At 33.0% G+C, this 27,653-nt stretch overlaps 2 protein-coding genes and 2 non-coding genes across 4 annotated transcripts; 2 read left to right on the forward strand and 2 right to left on the reverse strand.

Annotated features, from left to right (window-relative positions):
• Positions 1 to 11,442: 11,442 nt before the first annotated feature.
• LOC100265471 (probable xyloglucan endotransglucosylase/hydrolase protein 32) lies at positions 11,443 to 13,739 on the forward strand. The gene is made up of 4 exons (XM_002275826.5): positions 11,443 to 12,285; positions 12,405 to 12,505; positions 12,607 to 12,824; positions 13,003 to 13,739. The coding sequence occupies exons 1-4, from the start codon at positions 12,090 to 12,092 to the stop codon at positions 13,361 to 13,363; spliced, it is 876 nt and encodes a 291-aa protein (XP_002275862.1). The 5' UTR covers positions 11,443 to 12,089; the 3' UTR covers positions 13,364 to 13,739.
• Positions 13,740 to 16,874: 3,135 nt separating this feature from the next.
• TRNAY-GUA (transfer RNA tyrosine (anticodon GUA)) lies at positions 16,875 to 16,959 on the reverse strand. The gene is given in 2 exon segments: positions 16,875 to 16,910; positions 16,923 to 16,959. It is a non-coding gene; the product is annotated as a tRNA-Tyr (tRNA).
• Positions 16,960 to 17,949: 990 nt separating this feature from the next.
• On the reverse strand, positions 17,950 to 20,537 carry LOC100243163 (probable glucuronoxylan glucuronosyltransferase IRX7). Its single transcript, XM_002275643.5, has 4 exons — positions 19,726 to 20,537; positions 19,263 to 19,624; positions 18,900 to 19,150; positions 17,950 to 18,791 (listed from the first exon to the last, which is right to left on the reverse strand). Exons 1-4 carry the CDS (start codon positions 20,003 to 20,005, stop codon positions 18,302 to 18,304), a joined length of 1,383 nt encoding a protein of 460 aa, XP_002275679.1. The 5' UTR covers positions 20,006 to 20,537; the 3' UTR covers positions 17,950 to 18,301.
• A 5,194-nt stretch (positions 20,538 to 25,731) lies between these two features.
• Positions 25,732 to 25,852, forward strand: LOC132253975 (U5 spliceosomal RNA). The gene has a single exon (XR_009465925.1). It is a non-coding gene; the product is annotated as a U5 spliceosomal RNA (small nuclear RNA).
• Positions 25,853 to 27,653: the final 1,801 nt, after the last annotated feature.

Here is a 27,653-nt window from a genome sequence, read left to right on the forward strand (position 1 = left end):
TTCAAATATGTGGCTAGCCTCAAATTGTTCCTTTTAGGTGGACGGAACCAAACACTACTAGTACTAGTAACCTCTAACCAAACCCCTAGAGGCTGCTGGGTCCAAATCAATACATTCCCCACCAAGAAATGTAAAGGTCAACTATTATATCCTGTTGACAAGGGCCAAAAAGTTAAAAGTCAACTATTATATCCCGTTGATAAGGGTCAAACACTTATTTCAATTATTCAAATTTTCAAAACATAATATCTCCACATTTCTCTGTTATAAACAAAATGTAAGGTTCTAACATACTTTTCATGCAAAACATATTTTATCCATGCATAAAACAAATAATAACTCAAAATGTTTCCAAATGATGTATATAAAAATTTGTTCCAAAAAAAAAACAACTGCATTAATTTTCCTTACCTCAAAAGAAGTCCTCAAAAACCTTAGAGAAAAATAATCATGAAAATCTACTCTTCACCTAACAAAATATAAGAGAAATAATCATTCCTATTTATCTAAAATTATAGGTTTGACAATCCTAAAATTTTAGGTATTCAAATTAATGTTTTTTAATTATGAAAAATAATTTAATCTATTCCTATTTTAGAAAATTTAATAAATTTCTAATTCATATAAAACTTAAATTTTATTTTCAATTTATTTCTTGGGACACAACATAATTTAATTAAATTATAATTTATTTCACTAATTAAATTCTATGCTATTTATTAACTTACACCCATCATTAATATAATTATAATACCAAAAATTTTACTTTCTTTTATTTATAAATTATATTTTTTCACTTTCAAGTTTTTTTTTTACCAAACATAGCCTATACACAACAACTCTCCATCATTGCTAATATAATAATAATAATAATAATAATAATAATAATAATATATATTAACCACCCCAATACCATCCGTACACATCTTCTTTTATTAAATAATACAGTACCCATCAAAGTTTAATAACACAAAGCCCTGCCATTATTAAATAATACAGTACTCAAGTACCCATCAAAGTCTAATAATACGAAGTCTTGCTACTATTAAATATTACATACCCAAGTATTCATCAAAGTCTAATAATAGAGTATGTGAAAATCCACCAACTAGATTTCAACCATGAAATCCTTACATAATGCTACAAAAAGTGGATGCACAATTCCCAAACGCATGCAACCAGTGCACACGCGATCCTTACATAACAATATATTTTTTTATTCTTTTTTTTATAAATAAATTAACCCTAGCCTAAGTCGAAATCTTCTAAAGAATTTTTTTTCTCATCTAAAAACTTAAGATTTCCCAATTTCCAACAATAAATCAAAATCTTAAATTTTCACTATTTTGATATTAAAACGAATTAAAAAAAAAATAAACTAACTGTAGACCCTCTATTTTGTCTTCCTCGCACATGTCGTTTATGGCAATTCCCTGGTGGCCCATTAATACTCGTGTAGCCTATCTTTTCTAAGCCACCTCGGAGACTTTGGTTGAAGGATTATCTGACCCCTTATTGTGACCCTTGGCAGCCATAACTTAGACTTAGGCTTTTTTTTTTTTTTTTTTTTTAGGATAGCTTTTAGGCACCCTAGGCCCACTTAGGTAACCCTAGGCCCATTTAGGTATCCCTAGGCCCATTTAGGTACACTTGGCCCATTAGGCATCACTTTAGGCCCATTTAGACACTCTAGGCCCACTTAGTTACCTTAGGCCCACTTAGATCACTTTAGGCCCATTTAGCCACCCTAGGCCCATTTAGGTAACCCTAGGCCCATTTAGGTACACTTGGCCCATTAGGCATCACTTTAGGCCCATTTAGACACTTTAGGCCCACTTAGTTACCCTAGGCCCACTTAGATCACTTTAGGCCCATTAGGCATCACTTTAGGCCCACTTAGATCACCCTAGGCCCATTTAGGTAACCCTAGGCCCATTTAGGTACCCTAGGCCCATTTAGACACTTTAGGCCCACTTAGTTACCCTAGGCCCACTTAGATCACTTTAGGCCCATTAGGCATCACTTTAGGCCCACTTAGATCACCCTAGGCCCATTTAGGTAACCCTAGGCCCATTTAGGTACCCTAGGCCCATTTAGACACTTTAGGCCCACTTAGTTACCCTAGGCCCACTTAGATCACTTTAGGCCCATTAGGCATCACTTTAGGCCCACTTAGATCACCCTAGGCCCATTTAGGTACCCTAGGCCCATTTAGGTACCCTAGGCCCATTTAGGTACACTTGGCCCATTAGGCATCACTTTAGGCCCATTTAGACACTTTAGGCCCACTTAGATCACTTTAGGCCCATTTAGGCACCTTAGACCTACTTAAGCACCACCCTAAGCCCACTTAGGCACCCGAGGACGATTTAGGCACTTTAGGCCCACTTAGGCACCTTGAGTCAATTTAGGCACCATAGGCCTTTCTAGGCACCTTAGGCCCATTTAGGCACCCTAGGCCCATTTAGGCACCTTAGGCCCATTTAGATCATTTTTTGCATGGGCATGGTTTGCATGGTTGCATGGCTTGTATGACTTGCAAGACTCGTTTTTGTAAAATCACATTGCTTGACTTTTTTTTTACCTTTACATTTTTGTTTATTTTATTTTATTTATTATTTTGTATATTTCTTCATTTATTTTATTTTCCTCTTATTTTATCACTTTTCCAATATACTTGTCTTTACTTATTTAGTTTAATTTAATAATTTTGTTTAAACGTTTTCATTATTATTATTATTATTATTATTATTATTATTATTACTTTATTAACTTTGAAATTTTGCAGGAAGTCCACCAATAGAAAGTGAAGCTTGGAGTAGGTAGCTACCATATAGGTTCCAAGAGTAGACATATGGAAAAAATGAATGGAGCCATGTTATGGGGAAGATTCAGCTTATGTATGAAAAAAGAAATGATGAGCAGCAAAGAAGGTAATGTAATTTGTCTTTTGGAAAAAGAATCACGTGATGATGGAAGGAGGATTCAGTAGTGTTTTGGGTCAAAGCATATTTTAAATGGAAAAGAAAAAGAGATGATATATTTTAGGAAGAATTGAGGTGGCATATTGAATAGACAGATTGTATTTTGCAAGAAAAAGAGTAGGGGGAATTCATGGAAGGAAAGAAAAGTCAACTCACATGCAAAAAAGGGAGGAGAGGCGTGATGAAGGGGATTTAGGTTTTTTTTTGGGGATTGAGAATAGAGGGGGACGTCTGAGGAGAGAAAAAGAAAAAAGGGGAGTTCTGGAAGAATTTGGAGGGATTTTTTATTTTTTAATGAGATTCAAAAGAAAATTGTAGACAAGATCACGTTTCCGGGTGGAACTTCTAAAGGACGCATAGGCTGATTCGGGGACTTTTTGTGGTGAAGGAACACACGAGCCAGATCGAAGAAGCAAACATAACTAGACTGAGAAGAAAAAGTGACACAACCGTGAAAGAGGGTAGCTGCAAGCAAGGTCAGTGTTCTTTGACTTCGTTTTGTTGGATTTAAAATGCAAACGAATGTGAATATATGGTCAATCCTGATGTGAATGATGTTATTGGCATGTTTTTATTTATTTGTAAAAAAAAAAGGAATGAAATCATGGACGGTTATAATAGGATTTAATGTCTTTCGGTGAGTGTTTTGTTGGATTTAATGTATTTAGATGAGATGTGTTAATGATTGTTTGAACAAAATATAAATTAAGTTAGGATTTTTAGTTTTTTTTTGGTTTTTGAATTTATTTTATTTTAGTTATCATTATTATTATTGCTAATCTCATGTTACTTTTTGTAGGCATTTGTCTTGGATGATTCGGGATGATAGTTTAAAAATTGGATGTTTTATTCGTTTTGGATAATTTTGTGATGTTAATGAAAAGTTGAAATATTCTGCAAGTTTGTTTTAATTTTTAATAATTTGGATATCAATGAAAAGTTATATTGTGCTTATTTTTTTTTAGCCTTGGGATAATTCCTGATGATTGTTTGAATAAAATATAAATCAAGTTAGGATTTTTAGTTTTTTTTGGTTTTTGAATTTATTTTGTTTATTTTATTTTAGTTATCATTATTATTATTGCTAATCTCATGTTACTTTTTGTAGGCATTTGTCTTGGATGATTCGGGATGATAATTTAAAAATTAGATGTTTTATTCGTTTTGGATAATTTTGTGATGTTAATGAAAAGTTGAAATATTTTGCAAGTTTTTTTAGTTTTCAATAATTTGGATATTAATGAAAATTTATATTGTGCTTAATTTTTAGTTTTGGGATAATTCCTGATGATGATGAAAAGTTTGAATTTTTAAGTGTTTTGATAATTTTTATGATAGCTTTGTTCAAAAATAAGAAATAAAAAGTTGTAATATTTAAATTATTTTAAACATTTTTTTTGTTCTCTTGGATTAAAATATAAAATAATTGTTTATCTTATTAAAAAAAAATTATTATGTTTTAAAAAAATAATAAAAAAATTTTGTGCTTTCTAAATAAAGAGTTGTGGAAATCATCATCTTGTAAATAAAAAAAAATTATTAAAGGAAAATTTAAATTATAAAAGATATTCTTACATAAAAAAATATTTTTAAATCATCAAATATATTTTTTATAAGGTTTTATTATTATTACCATTATTAATTAATTAATTTTCTTTCTCTTTTTTTTGTAAATGAATTTTTTTTTAAAGCATTTTCTTCACATGGAATTAAAGTCTTTTTTTTAAATAAATTGAAGCTTCTTTCTATAAAATTCATTAAAACTATTGAATCAATTATTATTATTATTATTGTTATTATTAATACTCATAAAATATTTCCTTTATAAAAGTGATAATATTTATTTTCTTGTGAATAAACTTTCTTTTAAAAAAAACATTTTCTCTGCATGGAATTAAAGCTTTTTTTATTTAAGTAAATTGAAACTTCCTTTTATAAGATTAATTAAAACTATGGACTCAATTATTACTACTATTATTATTATACTCATGAAATATTTCCTTGATAAAAGTGATAATTACATTTATTTTCTTGTGAATGAACTTTTTAAAAATATTTTCTTGCATGGAATTAAAGTCTTTTTATTTAAATAAATTATTATTATTATTATTATTAATACTTATGAAATATTTCCTTTACAAAAGTGATGATTACATTTATTTTCTTGTGAATGAACTTTTTAAAAACATTTTCTTTGCATGGAATTAAAGTCTTTTTATTTAATAAATTAAAGCTTCTTTTTATAAATAAAATTCATTAAAACTATGGAATCGATTATTATTATTATTATTGTTATTATTAATACTTATGAAACATTTCCTTTATAAAAGTGATAACATTTATTTTCTTGTGAACAAACTTTTCTAAAAAAAATATTTTCTTTGCATGAAATTAAAGCCTTCTTATTTAAGTAAATCAAAACTTTATTTTATAAATACAATTCATTAAAACTATAAAAAAAAATGTTTTTTCAATACTCATGATTTTTTATTTTTTATTTTTTATTTTTTTTATTTTTTTTAGGAAAGTGATAACATTTAATTCCAAGCTATATTTGTGTATATCAATTGGGGAATTGGTGAAACCCCTACATAAAATCATCTTTTTAAAACTCATCTTTACTGTCACCCTTGCCATTTATTGAAATCATATCTATTTTTTTTAGGAATTATATACAAGATGTATGTGATAATTGATGATTTTGTATACTTTGATCACTTCTGCTATGCTAATTAGACAACGAGCATGCTAGGATTTCTATATTTTATTATTTATCTAACCCCTTACAACTTGAGGAAGCACGTTATAAATTATCTATGCTATCTAGGTATGTCCTCTATCACCTACTTTCTGAATTCTGTGAATATGTTTGTCATTGTGAAATAATGTTTATGTCTAATAATGCTTGAGTGTTCTGATATACATGTTTCATTGTTTGATTATTTCTAATAAAATACATGTTGGATGATATATTGTTTAAATTAACCATTGATGTTTTATGATAGTGCTTGAGAAGCGGTCCAGGTACGCATCCTAACCTTCCTTTATTATGATTTGATCTTGTTTGGCATGCTATTTTTTGGAACCATCTAGCCTACTTAGGTATCCATAATTAACCGGTTAATTGCCACATTCCCCTTAACTTAGTTAGTAGAGACCTTTATAGGGCTTAGAGGGGTGCTACCTTTTAAAGGTATCTTCCCAATAGGTAACCTGATCCCCGGACCTAGACTCGGGTTTTTCAAAGACATGCTTTTCCAAAAATTATGGAGTCACATTTTAGGGTTTTTCTTTCTTATTTTATTTTCCCTTTAAAATAAAAATAAAATAAGTGGCGACTCCGACTTTTCCAAAAATTATTTTTCACGAATAAAAAGCGAGTCTCGTTGATCTGGTGGGGGCGCACGTGAAAAATGCGGGTCCACACTAACCCTAATCTAGATTTGGGTTTTCCAAAAAAAATCTAATGTGCTTGAAATTAACTAATGAATCTAAAATATTAATCTATGGGTTAGAATCTTACCTATAAAGATTTTTCTTCAAACCTTGAAATTTGACTCCAACCTTACGTTCTCTGGACCGTGAACAGGAAGTATAAATATTGTCCCATTTGGACCCAAAGGGACCCTCACTGCTTCAAAACATGTCTATAAAGTTAAAAAGGAGTCTATACTTATATAACGCAAAAAACTTTCCACCCTATCTGATATGGGATGTCACAATTTTCATATTTTTTTAAATAGAAAATATTATAATGTAATATAATTTTTATTTTAAACATTGAAAAATAATATATAATAAAATAAATTTATTATATAATCTTAAACTAAATTTTTTATTATAAAATTAAATTTGAATAAATTTTTTTTATTATAAATATATTTATTTTTTTTTAACCACAAATTTAATTTCATAATAAAAAAATGTATTTGACAAAATGAGTAATGTAAAAAAATAATAAAAAATAAATTTATAACAGATGAAATATGGACATTCTACGTCTTAATTTAAGATTAATATACTCTATATAAAATAGATATAAAAGAAAGTGTAATATATCACACCACTTATTTTATCCTATATTTGATTCGAATATAAGATAAAATAAATTACATGATAACTTATCATATCCCATCACCAATCAAATATAAGATAAGATATATTATCTATTCTCTTATCTTATCTCATGCTATATCAAATTAACCAAACATAACTTTTGAATGTAATGTCTACAAATCTTGTGTTTAGGTCTAAGGTTGAGAGAGGCAAGGGACAAGGAAAAAAGAAAAAAAAAAGTTATTTCGAATGAAAGGGTGCAACAACTTTCAATCCTTTTAAGCATGAACTATAATGCTTTTCTCTTGATAAAAATTTCTTCCATTACAAAAAAATTAGCTTCATCTCACATGTCCAAGCACTTTTAACCAAAAAAAATATATATATAAGATTAATTATGTCAAATCGAAGTTATATTTATAATTTTCTTTAAGTAGAGACTGTTTCCCCTAATGTGAGGATTATCTTATCCCTTTCATCGCAAATATTTGAAACTAAAAGTTGGTTTGGGCCTTAGGGTACTTAGGGTTTGTATTTGGGCTTTTGATGTTTGGGCCTTTTTTGCTCTAGTATGAGGATAGCTTTGTGGGCTCTTTTTTTTGTTTATAGGATTTTGCCATATTTCCCTAAAATTTGGTATCAGAGTTAGGAGCCAATTACTCAAGGTATTGTGTAGTCATGACCATAGTTGATATATTACTGTAGGCTTTTGAATTCAACCTACTTTTAAGTAAGAAGACTTCCCCTTAATTCCACAAAGGCAACCCCTAATAAGTTAGTTGACTTAGCATTAAGAGGTCTTTGTTTTTTATCTTTCTGCTGAAAATAATTTATTTTTAAACTTTAAATTATTATTATTTTTTTTATAATTTATTATAAACTTTTTATTGAATAAAAAAAATAATATATTTGTTTTTTTTTTTTTTACTTTTTAATATTTAATATAAATAAAAAAATTTTAAAAGCAAACAATTTAATATTATTAAACATTAAATTTTTATTTAAAATTAAGTAAAAAAATAAACACATATTTTTACCATAGTTAACAATTATTATATCGAATTGCTTTGAATCCGTAAAACTAATTAGTCTAAGGCCATACTTGCCAATAAAGGAAAGTCACAATAGTGGATTTTGGCATGAGCGAATTCACAAAATTAAGCACCCACAATTATAATTGGGAAATCAAAATCATACCACCAAGCCAATAAATTGCATAAGCACTCATGTAATAGAGAGCTTAACTAGCCCCCCTTGCTGTTTCCAATCTTAGGCCTCCTTGCTGTTTCATGGAATTTGTCATGCCAGTATCTAGAATCTTGGGATATGTTGAAGCCCCAAGGGAAATAAAGAAAACCAAACGCTACTTTTTTTTTTGTTTTGTTTAAAAAAATCCAGTGATGAAAAGCTTGGACAAAAATGTTTCAGAAGCTAAATACTTTTGCAGATTGGTAGCTTCTTCTTCACTGTGAACATATTTTAGAGAAAAGTTCATTTTGCTTTGGTAAAATCTGAGATGGGTTTTCCTTACAAATTGTAACATGTCCAAATTTTAACCATCATTAATTTTGAAGAATTGATTCCTGCTTCCAAACGCTACAAATAAGAGCAATTTCACTCCAAATTGATGTCCTCACTCCTCCCCTCTGTGTTTTTTCCTTTTTCCCATTTTTAAAACCTAACTCATTGTCCATGCCCAACCCACTTGTGTATTTTTTGTTAATTGGAAGTTAGGCCATGACTTATGCCATGAGGCATATGACCCAATGCTTCAATTGTCTAATGTGTAATGTAGAGTTAGGAATCCACAAACAACCAACTAATATCCAAAACCTTATCATGGTCCTATCAACTAACCCTTTTTCAATTTTTGAAAAATTGAGCTGATGACACGTGTAGGCCCCAGTTTATCTAATACAAGAGGAAATGACCTAGAACTTCAAAGGTAGGGCACCAGCCCTAACTTCAATGGACACATCATGTGTATCAATTGACTTTAAAGGAGAGACGAAAAATGTTTTAAGTAGTTAAATCAGTTGATGGAAAATTAATCTTTTTCTTCATATTTAAGAGAATTTTGAGAAATCTTCAAAGTTTATAACACCCACTAACTTAATTTGAATCCGAACATTAAAATTAGTATAAGGTGGAAGCAACCATTTAAATAAAAAACGCATTTATTATTTAAATAATTAGAATATATTTAAAACACTAGAATAATAAGTGAAAATATATATATATATTTTTACTTGATATATATTCCTATATGCCAAAAGGTGTTTAAGAATTAAAAGAGCAGTGTTAATAAGGTAAGTTATAAGTACAAAAGGTATATCATTGTCGGTACTCATAATGACTACTCTTATGACTTTAAAAACCTGGTTCAGTTTAAACATCAACTTAAACAAAAGTAAAATATATAAAGATATCTTAAAGAAAGATCTTAATGTATTTTATCGCCAAATGATGTCTCTTCCGATGCTCACTACTCTCATTCTTATCATTCCTTTCGCTACAACCAAAATGTTGAGATGACATTTAATTGGACTCGTCCAAATCTTATCATTGCCTTTGGAGATCTTCCCTGACCTTTAGAATAAAAATAAAAATAAATTCAGGATAAATAAAAAATTGCATATTATTTAAACATCAAGAATGCAATATTTAATCAAGCGTGATAGATGGGTATCGTATAAATACTCATAAATATAAATATAAAGAAGAGAACAGATTATTTAAAGAGCCAATGATTTTTTAAAAACCTAAAGAACTGTGGATTGCGGGAGAAAGAACATGACTATCCGTATTTAAATTTTTTTAATTAAAATTTAATTAATTAATTAATTGATAAAATTTGGGTGGCTGGTCTAAGAACTGTGCATGGTACGTAACGTGTCGGCCAAGAGGCCCCATGCATTAAATGGCGTAGGGCATGGTGACGGGGGAGGGGGCGGACGAAGAGGCCAAGAGCGCGATTTCTCTAAGCCCCGGGAGTCCGGTCTATGAATGTGGCTTATCTTGATTCTTGCCTGCTGAAAATTGAAATACATCGAGTGTTGCGGCTTTGAAAAATATTGTCCACCTAATCGGAATATTTCATATGATTTAATTTGAAAGCCCCCGTCCATACCATAGTCTATGCCCACGTTACCGCAATATATGGTGGAGCATCAAAAAGCCCTTGTGGATTATTGGGGGATCATTCAAATATTCAATTTTCTTGAAGCTTCTTTAGGACAACCCAACTAAATTCGCTCTCTGCGGTGTTAAATCTGAGTCGACATACGGAACAAGCGGGATTCTCATGCCACACCCATATCCATGATTTTCTGGCTCCATGTTGTTGTCCTTTGAATATAGGTCTGGTGTGCCGTCTTGCTCCCAGGACTCACGCATTTTATGACTTTCCATGCCATTGACTCACGTTAACAAACCATCAATTTTCAATTTATTTCCATCATAAAAACCATGCTTAAATTCCTCCTCAAGGAAAGCAACCAAGCAAGACAAAAACTGAGTATGATGTTCACCGGCCAAGACCGGAATGTGACAAGGATTTGTACCATATGTGGCTGCTATGGCATGGAAAATACATGCACATCCACACTATTTTCTTTTTCTTTTTTCTCATGTTACACATACCTGCATAACCAAACATGGGTGCCATACGCACCGTCTGTGTCCACCCATTTATTGTAGTTCACAGACTGTACTGTTCGATCACAGAATGTTATCGCTGCTCACTCAATTTAAGGTACATGATATAGGCCATTGGGAGTCTGACCCACAATTTATCGATCATGCTCAGTCGACAGTCGACATCGCCTCGATCCGACAGGCTAAACAGAAAATATTATATATATAAGATGGCAACTACGTAAATGTTGAATTTGGATGGTAATCAAGTGGTAGCAAATTGTATTAAGGATGAGAATGGCAACATGCAAGTCAATATTCCAATTGTGCAAAAGTTTCAAAGCTTATAGTTGGAAAATGGGCCGGGAGGCGTTGGGTGGGTCCAGTATTGCCGTACCCCCGTCAGTTCAAGTCAAATACAAAACGCACCCAAAGAAAAAAAAAAACCTAACCAATATTTTTAACTATTTTATTTTTTGTTTAAATATTTAAGGAAGGAATAAAAAATTAATTAAAGCTTTCAAATGTTGTAAGGGTTGGTTTGGGTTGGTTTGTCAGAGAGTCCACTGCGGATCTATTTTGTTCACAACTGAAAGGTTAATTTAGTTTTGATTTTTCAGAAGAAGAAAAAAATTACAATATTGTACGATTAAAGTCATCTTTACCCTTCAATTCTTTAACATATTGACAGCAGTACTCTTCATTTATGGAAAGATTCTGAGTGAGGACATTAGTACATGAACCCAGAGATGGAATCCCACCCTCTAAATTTTCCCTGGAGTACTCAGCTCTATGACCATGGAGACAGCCAAAGTTCTCATGTTCTCGTCCTCCAGACCATGCCTGTTTATTCTTGGATCATGCTCAATTATGAGCACATGCAGAGAGGACTGTAAAATTTGGAGCCGCACCATGCCCCATATCTGTTATTCCACAACCGTCCAATGAGAAGTACAAGAAGGAAAAGTGGGTCACTAGACCTCATCACATGTCAACAAACCAAAACTCACATGTGAGGAAAGGTGGATCATGCTCAACCCCACCTCTCTTGCCCTTCTCATCATTTTCTTTGCTTTTGTAATTTAGCAAACCAAAACTCACAAGTTTTCTCACAAAAGGGAAGGGAAGGTGAAAAGGGGGAAATACCACAAGTTGATGATTTTATTCCTCTCCCATGGTTATGATCACCACTTAGCGTTTGCGAATTGTTTGTTTCCTTGTGTAACTCCCTCATCAACTTCCCTTGTCGCACTTCATCATCGCCTACATGGTGGGGTACTCCAATTCCCTTATTTATACCATGGCATTGCCACACTTCTCTTCCCATACACACTCCCACCTTCTCCCAACATCCCTTCCTACCTGCATTCAATCAGTCATTTCTAAGCTTTCTCTTATTCCTTCTTAATTTTCATGGCTCCCCTTCTCTGTCTTCTCATTCTCATGATCACTACTTGCAGCGATGCTCAGGGTCCACCTTCCCCTGGTTTCTCCCCCAGTTCCAAATTTAGTCCTATTAGCTTTAATCAAGGTTTTAGAAATCTCTGGGGTTCTCAGCATCAAACCATAGACCAGGGTTTATTAACAATTTGGCTTGACAGTACCTCTGGTACTACAACCCTTTTTTTTTTCTTTCCTTTGCTTAATACTGCAGAGTGCAGACCTTAATTTTATTTTATTTTTTCATTTCTAAGCAAATACTGCAACGTTCTTTGTTTCTGAAAACAGGAAGTGGGTTTAAGTCGCTTAAGCCCTATCGTTCAGGTTACTTCAGTGCTGCCATCAAGCTCCAACCTGGCTATACTGCAGGAGTGATCACATCTTTCTATGTAAGAATGAGAATTCTATATTTCTAGGAATATCAATTGTGGGCTGTATCACTCAAATTAAGAACTGATATTCTAATAATTCATTATCTGGGCAATGACAGCTTTCAAACAACGAAGACTACCCTGGGAACCACGATGAAATCGATATCGAGTTCCTGGGAACAACACTGGATAAGCCTTATACCCTGCAGACCAACGTGTATATGAAGGGAAGTGGAGATGGAAGACTAATAGGGAGGGAAGTGAAGATTCATCTCTGGTTCGATCCAACAGAAGACTTTCATAATTATGCTATCCTATGGACCCCAGATGAGATCATGTTAGTATCATTTCCTCCAAATCCCGCCGCTAATTTTCTTCAAGCATGCAAAGTCTTTTCATTCTTTGGCCTAAAGGTGAAAACGACGATGCTACATGCCACATGGCCCAAAGGTTGCTTGATTTAATCTCAATTTCTGCTTACTATTTATGTAGTTGTACTATGAAATGGTTTGCAGATTCCTAGTGGACGATGTCCCCGTAAGAAGGTATCCAAGAAAGAATGACGCTACATTTCCCGCAAGGCCAATGTGGGTGTATGGATCGATATGGGATGCGTCATCATGGGCCACAGAGGATGGAAAATACAAAGCCGATTACCGGTACCAACCATTCATAGGTAGGTACAAAAATTTCAAGCTAGGCGGGTGCACCACCGATGCAGCAGCCTCCTGCCGGCCACCCTCCATCTCGCCGTCCTCCGCAGGAGGCCTGAGCCAACAGCAGTACTCAGCAATGGAATCGGTGCAGAAGAATTACGTGGTTTACGACTATTGCCAGGACCCCAAGAGAGACCACTCTCAGATACCAGAGTGTTAGGTAGATGTTGATAAAAAGACTAAAGAGTGGGTTGGTTATACACAGTTATAAGTTGTTACTTAAGTTACAAAGACAGTTTGTTTTGGAGTGCATTGTGATGGGTCCAGCTTGCCAAGAACAGGTGCAAGAGTCGTTGAGCGCGCGTCCAAGCCTCCAAGATTTGAATCGCTTTTGTTGGATTGTTGTTGGAATAAATTATTTGCTTGCTATTTTGGTTAAAGGATAGGCGTGGGTGTGAGTGTGACAAATGAGAGAGGTCTTTGGGTATTTGTGTATACACTCTGCTATTACTTAATAAAGCAGAGAAAGAATTGTGATTGTGTACCAATTACTTATAATATTATTACATTATAAAGATTGATAAGGTCTCTTTAAACTCTTGTTTGACTATTGTTGGAATAATTAACACGGTAGGCAAGAAAGTATTGTAGATTGATGTGGAATAATGAAAGCAAAATTGAAATATATTATTTATAAAGACAACTTGAAGCATGAGAAATATATCTTTAAAGTAGACCCCCTTTCCCGTCTATGGAAATAAATGTCCTACTTCCAAGATTCAATAACCATTATCGCACAACTCTTGATATAATTTCATTTAGACAGCTTTCGTCCAAAAATAATATGAGAAGGGAGTTAGAGATTAAGAGATTTTTAGAGTTTTGTTGTGGAGTAGTTCAAAAAGAAATATTCTTTACCTTCAAAAATAAGACAAGTTAATTAGTAATCGAGGGGTTTTAAGTGTTTTTCTACGAAGTAGAACACCTCTAATGAATGGCCCAATGGCAGGCCTAGACCTCCACTTACATCTCAAGTTCAAGAGACGTATAAAATGAATTTATATATAAACCACTAAAAGTTCCATTTCCTTCCTCCTAATATTGGATTGGGAACTTTATACCTATGTCACTCTTTTAGGGTTGCAATTTGGGTTGGTTGATTTGGTTGAGGGGTAACCCAAGTCTAAATCGGTTTAACTTGAAGCACTCAATCCAAGTTTAATCCAACTTCATTTATTAACACTTAAATCAAGTTCAAATTGTTTAAATTAAATTTGGGTTGTTCAATTTGCATTATTCAAAATTTATTTATAATATTTCTAAATAAAATTTTTTATATATATTTATATAAAAATTTAAATAGTAAATAAAGAAAAATTTTAATATAGCAACAAACAAATAAACATAAATTTATATATTTGCTAAAAAAATAATATAATATCTTTTGATATTTTCCTTAAAAACATAAAAAGAAAATGAATATTATAATAAAATATAATATACATTATAAATATCATAAAAGTATTAAATTGAGTTTAAGTTAGATTCAAGTCATTTAAAACTTGATTTAAGTTCAATCCAAATTGAGTTCGAATTGAAAAAACCCAATTCAAGTCAACTTGATGACGAAGCCCATTCAAATTTCTGATTAAATTCAGATTGCATCATGCCAACTTGTCCTGCCCATACACTCTTCTAACAATTACAGTAGGTTAGAGTTTAGATAAGTCTGTCAGCTCATCATCTTTCAGCCATCCCCTTATCTAATCAGACTTCCAACTCCATCCAAAGTGTTAATTAACCTTATATCTATCTGTTAAGCGTTGAATAAAACACAAAAGTTGCACCAATTTCCGTGAAGCAAAAGACTCGTACACTTGGTATATATGCCGTGTAAAGAAAATGACTTCTGAGCAGGGCACACATGCATGTGAAGCTCAGGGAATTAACTTTTTCTCCCTTTCTGACACCTTTTTCTCTTTGAAGGGAAAGGAATTCAGTGGCTGCCTATGAATGATAGGTCGATTGTAACTTTGTAAGTTTTGTCGCATCCCTCCTTTTCTATCCACCCAATGGCAGAAGAAGAAGAAGAAGAGGGGTTTTTATACCATATGATAAAAAAAAAAATGATAATTAATTAAGTGTTCATATTGTAAAAGTCATAAAATTCTCCAAAAGAACACTTCGGGGGCCAAATTCATGGAATCAAGTGGCCATTGGATGCCACAAAAAATGGCTTAACAAGCAATAATGCAATCTTCATAAGTCAGGATAAGCCAAAACAAACAGATTTGATTAAAGCATATGAGCATCTCACATCCCATCTTTCTTCTTCGTTTATCACAATCTTTATTTGATTGTGGTTACACGTCTAATTTCAGTGTTAGCGGCGTGTTTGGAGGGCTCTTGGAGTTTGGAATTTACGATGACGACATGCCACCGATGAATAGAATAATGACATGGACGTCACTTCATGAAACCCCAAATTTTCGTAATTTCTAAATTAAATATACTTAAAATAAATCGTGATGACCCTTCAGTGCCATAACAAGTTTTTCCGTAAGACATCCAAACACGGTACAAAGGTTAAATAATTGATGTTTGGAATGTGCTAAACACCTTTTGACCACTTCATCATTAACTTTTTCATGTGTTCTACGGCCTAGTTAAATGGGCTCTGACCTCTGGCCAAGGCCCCGTCCATGCAGACCTTTGTTGGTGGACTTGGGCTTTTCAATTTCGCCCAAGAAGTACCCGAATGGAGGGACAATTAAATTTTGCTAAAAATATAGGGATGATTGGGAACATTTGCGAAAACTTTTCTCAAAAATTAAATTTTTAAGAATTATGTCCCGTATTCTTTATTAGGGATGACAATAAAATAAGTTCTATATCTAATGAGATGGGTCTACAAGAAGCGTAATCCGTTTAAAAATTAAAAACAAATCAAATAACAGATGGGACATGATGGGTATGAGAAATTTTCATCATGCAATCTGAATTGTCTAATCCAATTTATTTTATTTTATTTGGATGAAAATGAAAATAAATATAAATAATCAAGGTACGATTAAGATGGGGGTGACCCAAATAAATATTCATTGTCCATTGACTTATTGAAAATTATTAAAATATATATATATATAATCAAACAAAAATGAAAATTTAAATAAGAGATAAGAATACAGAGATATCAATGAATTAAACCATCTATAGTGATAAAATATCAAACCTTATAAAATATGGTTGTTTGATGAGAAAATAAATCAAAATTGACGGAAAGTGAAAAAGAAAATTCAAATTCCTATTAGAATAATCTCCCGTGCAAAAGAGAACGAAGATATCTATAAGCTAAATGAAAACAACTAAGTCTACCTATCCATATCAACTTTATGGGACACATGATAGCCCTTTAACTAACCTAACGTGCTGGTTGTATAGAGATTCATATGCAACTATCACGTTGATTTTGATATCAATTTGCTTTACGTCTTGCTTTTAGTTAAGTTTCTATTTTGGTAACAAAGAAATCAATTTTGGCTTATGCTCCTTATTTCAATGTGGTCATATAGAGATTCATATGCAACTATCATGTTGATTTTGATATCAATTTGGTTTACGTCTTGCTTTTAGTTAAGTCTAATTTATATTTCAAATAAAATATAAATAAATGCGCATTTGATTTAAATAATAATAGGGGAGTTGTACAAAATGTTAAATGAAAAAAAAAATCCGACCTGCCGGATTCGAACCAGCGACCTAAGGATTAATCTGCCTTACTACAGTCCTCCGCTCTACCAACTGAGCTAAGGTCGGTTGTTTATTTGCTTTCAAACTAGATTTATATAAAGTAATATAAAGCTGATGGAATCTGCCCAACTTTTATTGGATCACTCTTCAACACCCAAATCGGTCCGGACAGGGAGAGATTCATTTCTTAATTTGCTTACTCTAGGTCACCACATGTCTTGCAATGATTGGCTAGCTTTTTCACAACATAATGATTTGATCGTATATAAAATTCAAAAACAAATTATTCATTGGATGGTTAGGAACTTAGGACAGCCAGCTGAAATAGAATTAAAATTGTATCTCGCTTCCAGGTACAAGATCAGGCCCACAGACTGTTACACATCAACCGGCCTGCTGCCACTTGTTTAAACCGAAGCCCAAACTGTTGGATGGGCCGGAACTAAGGCTGTGGCCCATGAAATCACAACTGACAACCCCACGGGCCACAGCAGAATGTGAAAAGGAAGATGGACTACCACACCACCATCCGAAAATTTTGAAAAAAGAAATGGAAAGGGGACAGAGAAGGACAGCCCTTTTCAGTAAAAATTCAAAACAAAACGATATAAATAGGGAAACAACGTGGAGTGTTGTGGACAGTTCGATTCCGAATCCGTGAGCACCACCGTCCCATATTTACTTATTTATTTAAAGCTCTGACACCCCACACCCCCCTCTCCTGTCACACAGCTGTGTTGTTTAACTCTCCTGTCCCTAACCCCTTTATTTTATTTATTTTTTGTACCACAATCTATATAATATTGACCTTCCACTCTCCAAAGTACCTAGAAAGCCTAAACCCTACCATTTATATTTTAAATTCCCCACTATTCTTAGAAAGTCCACACTTCTATGATAACCTTTGTTATTATCCATGCTCCTCTAAAAATAAATCAAAATCAGCCTTACCAATGGTAGATTTCTTAGGTTTTTATAAAATTAAGGTATACTTTGTGCGAGTGTCAATGTGTCATTCCAATTTCCAACAACGTAGAATCCGCTCTCTCATCAAAATATCTGAAATAAGTTATTGTTTGTGGAATTTTATTTATTTACTGGGCTTCAACATGAGGGGGTCCCCCCACCAATCTTATTCTTAAATTGTTTTTTTCCTCCAACATTTTACTCCTCAAGGTCAATAGTGTCGTGCAGAAGCTCCAGAAACATCCAATCAGGGTTCGCCATGTCAGCAAATATTCACATGCCCACACAATCCAATCTTATGTCTCTCTGCAGCGGTGGGCCCCCGTGCTTCACTATAATATTCTACCTTCTGTCCAATAGAGTAGCTGGCCTCCACTAATCCCATGCATCCGCATCCACGTCGTGAAAAAGGCGTTCTATAGCTGGCATCGCCATAATCCGGTCATGAGACGTCACGTGTCGCATGCCCATTCGAAGATTGTCTTGACCGCCTGTGTGATCTGTCTAGCTTATGCCATAGAGCATTAAGAACCTGCCACGTGGCGTCCCCTTCTTGCACTTGATTGTTGAAAAGTAGGGCCCGCTTGTTCTCTGGGTCCCACAAATTCTTTTGAATAGTTGAGAGATTGGTGGCTGCCACGTCCTCCAGAATCATTCCCAACTTTCCCACGTCCTTTTCAGCCACCGTGAGGGATATTTCCGGCCAGCGTATGGCCTCGGAGAAGGGCAACCGGATACCATCGGCTATGATGACCGGCACGCATCCCAAAACCACCGATTCTACTAGTCTAGGGCTCCACGGCGCCCACCCAAGTGGGCATAAACAGAAGACAGACCGTACGATTTCTGACTGGTAACCGGCAAACCGGTGCCTTTTCAGGTAAAATTTCCGGTTCCCGCCGTACTTTTGCCATATCGCCGTTCTCACAGCCCTGAAAGGGAGAACAAGGGTTAAAAACTTACAATTATGAATATGAGGGGTAAATTGGTAATGAGGTGGCATGATTAGTAGTTTGATTAGAGGGTTATGATTAGATTACTTGCTGTAAAATCGTCCGCTAATGTTCTTAGGATGGACTTCCATTTTGCCTCTAAAGAAAACCCATATGTCTCTCTGGCCGTTCGCCGGAGCTGAATCGAGGGTTGACTGTACTTTTTCCGGCGACACGTATGGGGGTATCAACACATTCTCGACGTCTTGACACGGGTGTTGGTGTTTGACGCCAAAGGTCTGCAGTATGATAGATTTCTTCAAGAACTCTGGTATCCCATCTGCCCTGGCTACGTCCTCCTTCAGAAAGCATAGAAACCAAAGCAAAGAAATTGAGAAACACGAGAATCGTTTCCAAAATAGTGAAATACGCAGATATTTTGACATGAGAAATGGGTTTTTATTTTCAAACCATGGCGTGAAAGCAAGCTCCGTAATCGTGAGAGGCAACAAAGACGTGGTCAGCGCCGAGACTCCTATTCCAGAATGGCAACTGGGTGGAGATATGTTGAATCGCGGATGCCAAAAGAGGGCGTGCATGTCCGATGGCGGGGAAGCCATTAACCGTGCTGAAGTTGCAGGACACGTAGACGGGGACGAAGAAGAAATCAGCTTCCCATGGGTCAAAAGTCCGTACGTCGCTCTCCTGCAGAGCTTTGTGTAAGGCGACCTCCGAAGCGAAGAGGTGATTGCTGCATCGCTCGTTTGATAACCAGTCAACGTTGTATTTCGACGGCAAATCATAGATATAAACCTTCAAATCCTTTAACAAATCTGCATCAAAAAAGCAAATATATGATACTCTATAGACCCAAGGGAAAAAAATGCAACCCAAAATACTCAAACAACAGAAAAACAAAGTATAATGATCAAACCTTGGTGGTCTCTGGGTTGTTGTTGAATAGTCGTGTTAACGGTTTCAAACAAAGCACGAGAGGCTTTAGAGTTAGAGACGGTGACTTTAGGAATAGAGGTGAGCTTCCTGGGGTGGTTGGTGATGAGGTAAGAGCTGAAGAAATAGAGAGACAGAGACAACCAGAGAACCCATCTGAAGTACCTGAAGCAGTAGCTCTTCTCCTGCCTCCCTTGCTTATGCAAGAGCCTCATCCTTACATAGAACCCTCTATTCCTGGAGGGTCTGCTAAAGTCCACCATCTCATTTAAACCAATACCCAAACAACAGCACCCACAAAGATCACTACCAGATTATGGGTTCAGCAGTTGAGATGGATCTTTCGTTATTTGGTTCAAGATGAAGTGCGGACAAAGAAACAGAGATTGAAAATATGGGTTGTTGGCAGTTCGGTTTTCCACTTCAACAAATAAAAAAACCATAAAAATTTTGATGAATTTCGTTTTCGCTTCTACTTTAATCCACAACAATGGGTTTGGTCAAGTTCTGGTGCCTTCCAAAAAAACCCAAAAAATAGAGCCCCAAATTAAAAGTTGCAGAGGAGAAAGTGAGAGGTACAGAGGAGCGGAAGAGGCTTTGGCTTCAGACCTTCAGAAGGGTCACATGCATGGTGGTGGAGCAGATTGGAGCTCGGCGAGGGTCTCGGTTTCTACGCTGGTTTTGTCCTAATTCTTTACTACAATGGCCAAACTAGCCTCATTCTTTTCCCTTAATAGCCCGTGGCCGGTTGTATTTTTTTTGTCAAATGACTCGTTTTCTCTTATTTTTATCTCTGAAACAAATGATCAAAACGTTCCACTTTTGCTATGTAACGCACCCATACAACTGGGCCCATGAAGTCCCGCCTACAGATGGACGGTCAGGATCGCTGACTAGTGAGTAGTGACGGTGCAGCGCAACTCTTGGTAGGCGAGCGCCCTCGGTAGAGACTCAAGGTGGTACTCTAATTTTCACTCGGAAAAGTGAAAAATGAAGGGTGGAAAGTTAAATAAATTTAAGAAGGGTAAAGTGGGCATAGAGAAAATATAAGACCACAAAAGTTTGAGGAAATGTCCACTCGAAAGGCCCGCCCTAAGTACTCATTATTTTTCAAAAGCTTGCAAACACAAAAAGCACATAACTCAACAATAATGAAACCCTACTTTGGTTTGAATATGATGATTTTTTCTCAAATTTACATACATGAAATCTAATGCTATCCAAGAACTCCTTCATCTTATTCTAAGTAATATTTAATTTACGAACATGATTGATGTTTCCTATTGCATTATTTGAAATGGCTTTTATAAGATTTTAAAAGATTAGAAAATAAATATTTATAAGTGAAGAATATTTGCATCTCTCCACCTAACATGGTAACCTTTCAATGAATGTAACCACATGTATTAATTCAACGTGACGCAATGTGTACAACATTTTACCAAGTCAATACCATAGAATTAGGTTCGATCGTTGAAAATATTTATAATATCAATAAAAGTAAAGATCGATTCGAATACAATGGAATGGCGGGTGTTAATGAGATTACCAAATTTCTAAACCATTCATGAGACATAGTGAGAGGTAGGAGTGGGTCCATCCATGGAGCACCCAAGCTTGCATAATTGTCCAGGCCACAACGGGGACTCTTTATTGTGTCAACTCAAGGCGTCTCGTGCACGGCAAGCTCCATTTTCGTGTCATTTCCCTTAAATTAAATGCCTATTACATGCACATTTTTTGTAACTTCCACGGTCCACCCTGGTCATGTGCTAGAAAAAACAGAAATTAAATAAAATAAAATCAACCAAAACTTGAAAAAAAAAATTCTTTATTATAGTTAGATTATATATATATATATAATAAAATATATTGTAAAACAGAAACAACACAATGTGGAATTTTGAAATTCCATTTTTGTCAAGGCGTGGTGGCTGTGGAATCATTCAATCTTAGTCAATACCTTAATCTTCAATTCATGGTTTTATTTTAGTCCATAAAATGATGGAGTTCAAAGAAATTAATCATAGAATCGGTCTCCAATTCACATTCTATAATGTCCATGTCTTTATCATAATTGGAAGAGTGGCACACGTGTAAGTTCCCCATTAGAGGCTTAGGTGGTGATTAGCAGACACGTGGCAAGACATCTTCCATACAGGGCCCACTGAATGAAATGCCTTTTTTTTTTTTTATCATTTAAACTAATTAAAAAAAAAAATTGGCCTTTGAGTGTGGTGGTTGAATAACGGCCAACTAAAATTATCGGTTTATTTTTGGACATAACAAAGAAAAAAAAACATCAATATTTGAAAGGTGGTGCTAAGGAAAGCTCCACCAATGGAAATAAGTTGTCTACTTAGAGCGAAAGTGACATCAAATTGCAATACATGTTGTTTGATAATCACTCCTCTGAATGACTATCATAAGAACATGACACCCTTTTTGGATAAAAATAACGTTAACATCCTACCATAAATTTTAGGTAAGGAGAAAATTAAATAATGTTAGAAAAAAAGAAAGTTAATAAAAAAGATATAGAATCATTTAATAATTGTTCCAGTTTTTATTTTTATTTTAAATAGGGAATAATTTTTTATTTTAATGACTAAATTTACAATATTTTTTATTTTTTTTTTGGATATTTGAAAAATATTTTGATTGGTTTTTGCATTGTATATAAGCTTATAGTGCATTTCATAAGAAACAAGTTGAAAATCTATTTTTAAATGATGTTTGTTTTTTTATTTAATTCTAAATAGAACCTTAATGCTTAATAGTGTTAAATATTAGGTTGTTTGTTTTTATAGTATTTTATTTCTATTAAATATTAAAAAGTAAAAAAAACTAATATGTTATTTTTTTATTTTTAAAAAATTACATTTTTTGGTTTTTTCTATTTAATAAAAAAATTTATAATAAGTCATGAAAAAGTAAAAAAAACAAAAAATCTAAATTTTGAAAACAAATTACTTTAAGCAAAAAGTAAAAAAAACAAACATTGTTAGTATTTGAATTTTCAAATAAATTTTGTCCATGAAAACAAGTGAAATTATAAACTATTTTTTCACAATTATTTTCAAAAACATTATGACTAAAGGTAGCTATGGGAAGATTTCTTTGGCATCCGTCCTACTCTTAATGAAACATATTTGGGGTGAGTTTGAATGTTTCCTTGTCTCACATCCCTTATATATAAAATCAATTTAAAAAATTAATTTAATGTAATTTTTATTTTTCTACTTTTAATATATAATAATAATAAAAAAATAAATTATAAAAAATTATAATATTTTAATTATTTATAAAATACATTACTTTTAATTCCATTAAAAGTTTTATAAAAATAATTTTAAAAATGAAAATAAATTTTTTTCAAAAAAATTAAATCGAGTGAGACAAGATGGGTATAAAAAATTCGTATACCCACTATACTCTATTTAATTTTTATACGATATAAATAAAAATTATTTTGAATAAACATGGCAAGATTGGGATGGGAACAACTTGTCTCAGATCCGCCCTATCGTAATTCTTAATTGTGAAATTACAAATTTTGATTTTTAATATTTAATTTCAAAATACAAAGATAATCAATGCATAGGAGTTCTTAATTGTGAACAAATTGTTTTAATAACATTTAAAAAAAATAATTTTTAGTAAACTTTGTAACAATTCTTCAGTTTGGTCAAATATCTCGGTAGATGAAAGAAATCATCAAGACTTGGTAACACTTTTTAGAGCATAAATCATAATTATTCAATCTCAATCTCATCTTAGCTTAATATAGCATGTTATCGAATAAAGGCATCACCTTTTATAACCACTTATTTGCAAGCCTATCTGAAAACTGAAAACCTCAAGGACCATAGACCAAGTAAAAACGGCATTCTATCAGCCAATCAAAAGGCAAGAGGGTGTGCCGGGACAGCCTCATCATCGCCACAATCATGTCACCTCTTTTAATTTTTAAAATTTAATTTTTTGGTTGAGTTCCAGTATCGGTGTCACCATCATGGCCATCATCCAAGTGTAATAGTGTTCTTGGTCCCTTCTGCAAAATTTGGACACGTACCAAAGAAATTTAGGCCTAATCCTCCATAAAATAATTATGTTCAATAATTCATTATGCTTGTGGGATAACTGGAGCCACCTGTAGTCTTGTACCCAAAAATCTTTACTGTGGTACCCTTTTCTTGTGTCTAACTTTTGGTGTACCCAGTTTAAAAAAATCAAAGACAAGACTGAGGATACTGTAAACTTGATGGGGGGTTTCAACATTGACCTAAATTTTAAAGGTTTTTTTTTTTTTTTGGAAGGCAGCTCTGTCTCCAACATTAATATTGGGTAGACAGGGGTTGATACACAATTATGAAGCTCCTATCTTTCAAGGCAATAAGTGCCCTTAGAATAACTAAGCATTTGCTATCCCAAATCATTGATTTCACCATTGGTGAATTGGGAAAGGGGCTAGGCCCTTTTAGGGGATTTTTTTTTTTTTTTTTTAAGGGCAAAAAGAAGATAGGCCAAAAGGAGGACCATGAGGCAGTAGCCCTATGGTCACTGAGGAGGTAGCCCCTCTATTGGAATTAATGTAGGAAGTGATATCCAGCAGCTGTTTTTGGGCTCAAATCCAATCATGGTAGGGCTCTTATTGTACAACTCCGGGACCATACTGTTAAAAAGGTAGAACAAGGGAGGCCCATTTGCCCTTCCCTATTGGGATTATATTCCTTTGGCAGATGAGGGCTTAACAAATACACAAACCTTCACCCATATTCATATCCTTAAAATAGGTACCCCAATTAAATCCTTGTGGGATGTGGGGTATATGCCCTACACCTAAAAGTCATATAGGTTTGAAACAAAGGGGTATTGTAGGGTCCTCCATGAAAAGGGTGTATGAACTCTTGAGACGCTCGGGGACATTGGCCCTACTGGTGTGGAGTGTGAGTTGTGAAACCACATGCTAAAGAGAGAGAGAGCATGTGATCAATAATTGGTAGAGAGAGGTTTGTACAAGTTGCCCTATTGAGAACAAGCTTCAGCACATTGCCATGCTTTCATGTGCATGTAAGAGGGAACAATTTGAATGGCAAAATTGACTACATAGTAACCCCGTTTTTCATGTTAAGGCCAGGCCCATTCTACTTCTCTCTCTTTTCAACTGTTCTTCCCATTTACCCATTGGTAAAAATGGGCTGTGGTAGATAATTCTTCAAAAATCACTTTCAAAAAAAGTTACTAACTTAAAGCATTTTGATCAAGTTCGCTACAAAAATGGTTTTAATTCCTCAGGGATGCTTTTACGATTTAATAATCTCCATGGAAATTAATGGGTGCCAATAAAACATTTACTTCTTTTCTTGAAATTCCGAAACAAAAGGTTTATAAACCAATGGTCAGATTCTACAAATTAGTTTTTTACAAAAAATTTCATGCTTTTAAAAATTCATGTATCCCATGAAGAGATAATCTTTTATGAAGGTATTTTGAAAGAAGCTTTCATGGCGGACTCGGAAACCCTTCAACATTCAATCAAGCTGATTTTACATGTTAAACAAGGTGTCTTTCTCTTGGAAAAGCAAGTCACATGAAGAAAGCAAGTCAATGTTGAATTGAGTGTAAGCAGTAAGCCCCATCAGAGCCGGATTGCTTCAATTTCCAGACATTCAGTGTATTATTGGCTTTGGAATTGAATGTAAATTCAAAGCCAAAAGAAACCAAAACACCATCCCAATTATATACTTGAACGTGACGCTTATCAAAGTGGGTGAGGAATCCTGATTTGGCCCTGAGCTTCAATTCCATCCCTATCTCAATTATTTGAAAGCAAACATAAAATGGGCTTGGTCATGTAGGCCCAATAGCATTATTTCTGGCCTGTGTGTCTTAAGAAAAAGGAGAGTCCCACATCGAATGTTAGTAGAATTCACACCACTGTGATATTTCTATATAATATCTTGTAATCAGTCCATCTGAAGTACGCAGCCACGTGGTGAGCACAAAGCGAACTATTCTTTCGCCTTTTACTAAAGAGTACCGTGTGCTCTCCACAATTTAGTGGCATACGCTAATTTTTGAAGAGCCCTCTTCTAACCTTGAGGGCTCTACAATGCAAATATAAAATTCTTTTATTATGAATCTTATATAACCATGATTCCGTATATGCAAATTTTGATTTTTATACGTGAATTTCAATGGTTTTTTGAAATGGTAATTGAATTAAAATAGAGGCCACCATAGTACGTGATACAATTTATAAAATATAGGGTAAACTTGATATTTTGAGTTTGTTTTGAAATGCTTTTAATATTTTTAATGCTTAAAAAATAAATATTTTTAAGTATTAGAAAGACTAAAAATAATTCTTAAAATTACTATCAAATGTACTCATAAGTAGCGTAAAATAAATATTTTTAAATATTAAAAAGACTAAAAATAATTCTTAAAATTATTATCAAATGTACTCATAAGTAGCGTTTGGTAGTGATTCTAGGAAATGTTTTTAATTTTTCTAATACTTATAAGTTAAAATTTTAAAGTCTTAAAACATTTAGAAACACTTTTTAGAATAATTGTCAAACACATCTTTTATAATGTGTTTGACAGTTATTTTAGAAAGTGTTTCTAACATCTTTAATACTTAAAAAATAAAAAAAATTTAAGTGTTAAAAAGATTAAAAACATGTCATAAAATTACTACTAAACACACTTTTTTAGTATCTTAACATTTAAGCCTTGAATTAATTCATATCATATGCTTGTTTTATTATTAGAATTAAGCATAAATTATTTGATAATTAATCAAAATTAAAAGGTATAAAAAAACAATAATATCTTTTGTAACATAATATCAATCATTTCACAAAATAGAAATAAAAGTTGTTAAAAAAAAACAAAAAGAAACAAACACATGATTGGAAGGTGTCTCAAATTATTGATTAATAGTATAAAAAATACTGTATACAAAGATTATACTAGGTGTATAGAAATATAAGAAATAATGATTGATTCGATGGTTGACCAAATCACTCAAAATCTCATGTACCTTTTATGTGAATTATTTTATCTTTATGTTCTTGAATTAATATTATTTGTATTCAAGTTTCGGTTAAAACAACAAACAGGTATTAAAACTAAGGATGATGATTTCTAAAAGAGTTAAAGAGAATGATGTATAGACAAAATGAATTTTAGTTGAAGGTAAATTGGTATTAAAGTTAAAGGATAAAAATTTCTAAAAATGTCCAAAAGAATACAAGATATAAAAGATTAATTAAATAATTTAATATAGAAATTGTTAAATTCATATATCATTATAATAATAGATTTCTTTATAGAATAAGAAAAGCTATTAAAAATATATTTATAAATATTATAGATAGTAAGATGTAGATACAATAAATAGAAAATATATAGAATGATTTAAGAAACCTATAATATAATGACTTTTTCTCATTCGTAGATGTAGACATCATTAGTTGAATCATATTAAAACTTTGTATACTTTCATTTAAATTATCATATCTTTGTGTTAAAACTTTCGTTAAAATAGTGTAAATATTAAAAATAAAATTTCACTAAGGAAAAGTTGAAGAAGAAGATATGGCATGATAAAAAGTATAATCCGCGTGGATAATAGTTTTATGGGAAAGAACAAAGAGGTAAAAAAAATGAAATATTTTATTTTATTTTTAACTTTTATTTGAATCAAGAATGGTTCAACCCTAATATCTAATAAGAAAATATTATAAATATAGACCGTAAGTAAAGGAAAAAAAAAATTTAAATAATATATAAAAAGAAAAAAAAAAGAATAAAAAAATTAAATTTCCAAATAATTTTTTTTTTAAAAAAAGAAATCATTTTTCTTGTTGAAGCCAGACTTATTCTACTCTTTTTTCAACT

The sequence above is a fragment of the Vitis vinifera genome, chromosome 6, assembly GCF_030704535.1.
Source record: "Vitis vinifera cultivar Pinot Noir 40024 chromosome 6, ASM3070453v1".
NCBI classification, from domain to species: Eukaryota; Viridiplantae; Streptophyta; class Magnoliopsida; order Vitales; family Vitaceae; genus Vitis; species Vitis vinifera.

What these genes read in the sequence shown, in the direction of transcription:
- LOC100265471 (XM_002275826.5), top strand. Translation starts at nt 12,090, where the DNA reads ATGGCTCCCCTTCTCTGTCTTCTCATTCTCATGATCACTACTTGCAGC. An exon ending in TTGGCTTGACAGTACCTCTG is followed by an intron (nt 12,286 to 12,404) that starts GTACTACAACCC and finishes TTCTGAAAACAG; the next exon opens with GAAGTGGGTTTAAGTCGCTT. An exon ending in GAGTGATCACATCTTTCTAT is followed by an intron (nt 12,506 to 12,606) that starts GTAAGAATGAGA and finishes GGGCAATGACAG; the next exon opens with CTTTCAAACAACGAAGACTA.
- LOC100243163 (XM_002275643.5), bottom strand. Translation starts at nt 20,005, where the DNA reads ATGGTGGACTTTAGCAGACCCTCCAGGAATAGAGGGTTCTATGTAAGG. An exon ending in ACAACCCAGAGACCACCAAG is followed by an intron (nt 19,625 to 19,725) that starts GTTTGATCATTA and finishes TTTTTGATGCAG; the next exon opens with ATTTGTTAAAGGATTTGAAG. An exon ending in AGCGGACGATTTTACAGCAA is followed by an intron (nt 18,792 to 18,899) that starts GTAATCTAATCA and finishes TCTCCCTTTCAG; the next exon opens with GGCTGTGAGAACGGCGATAT.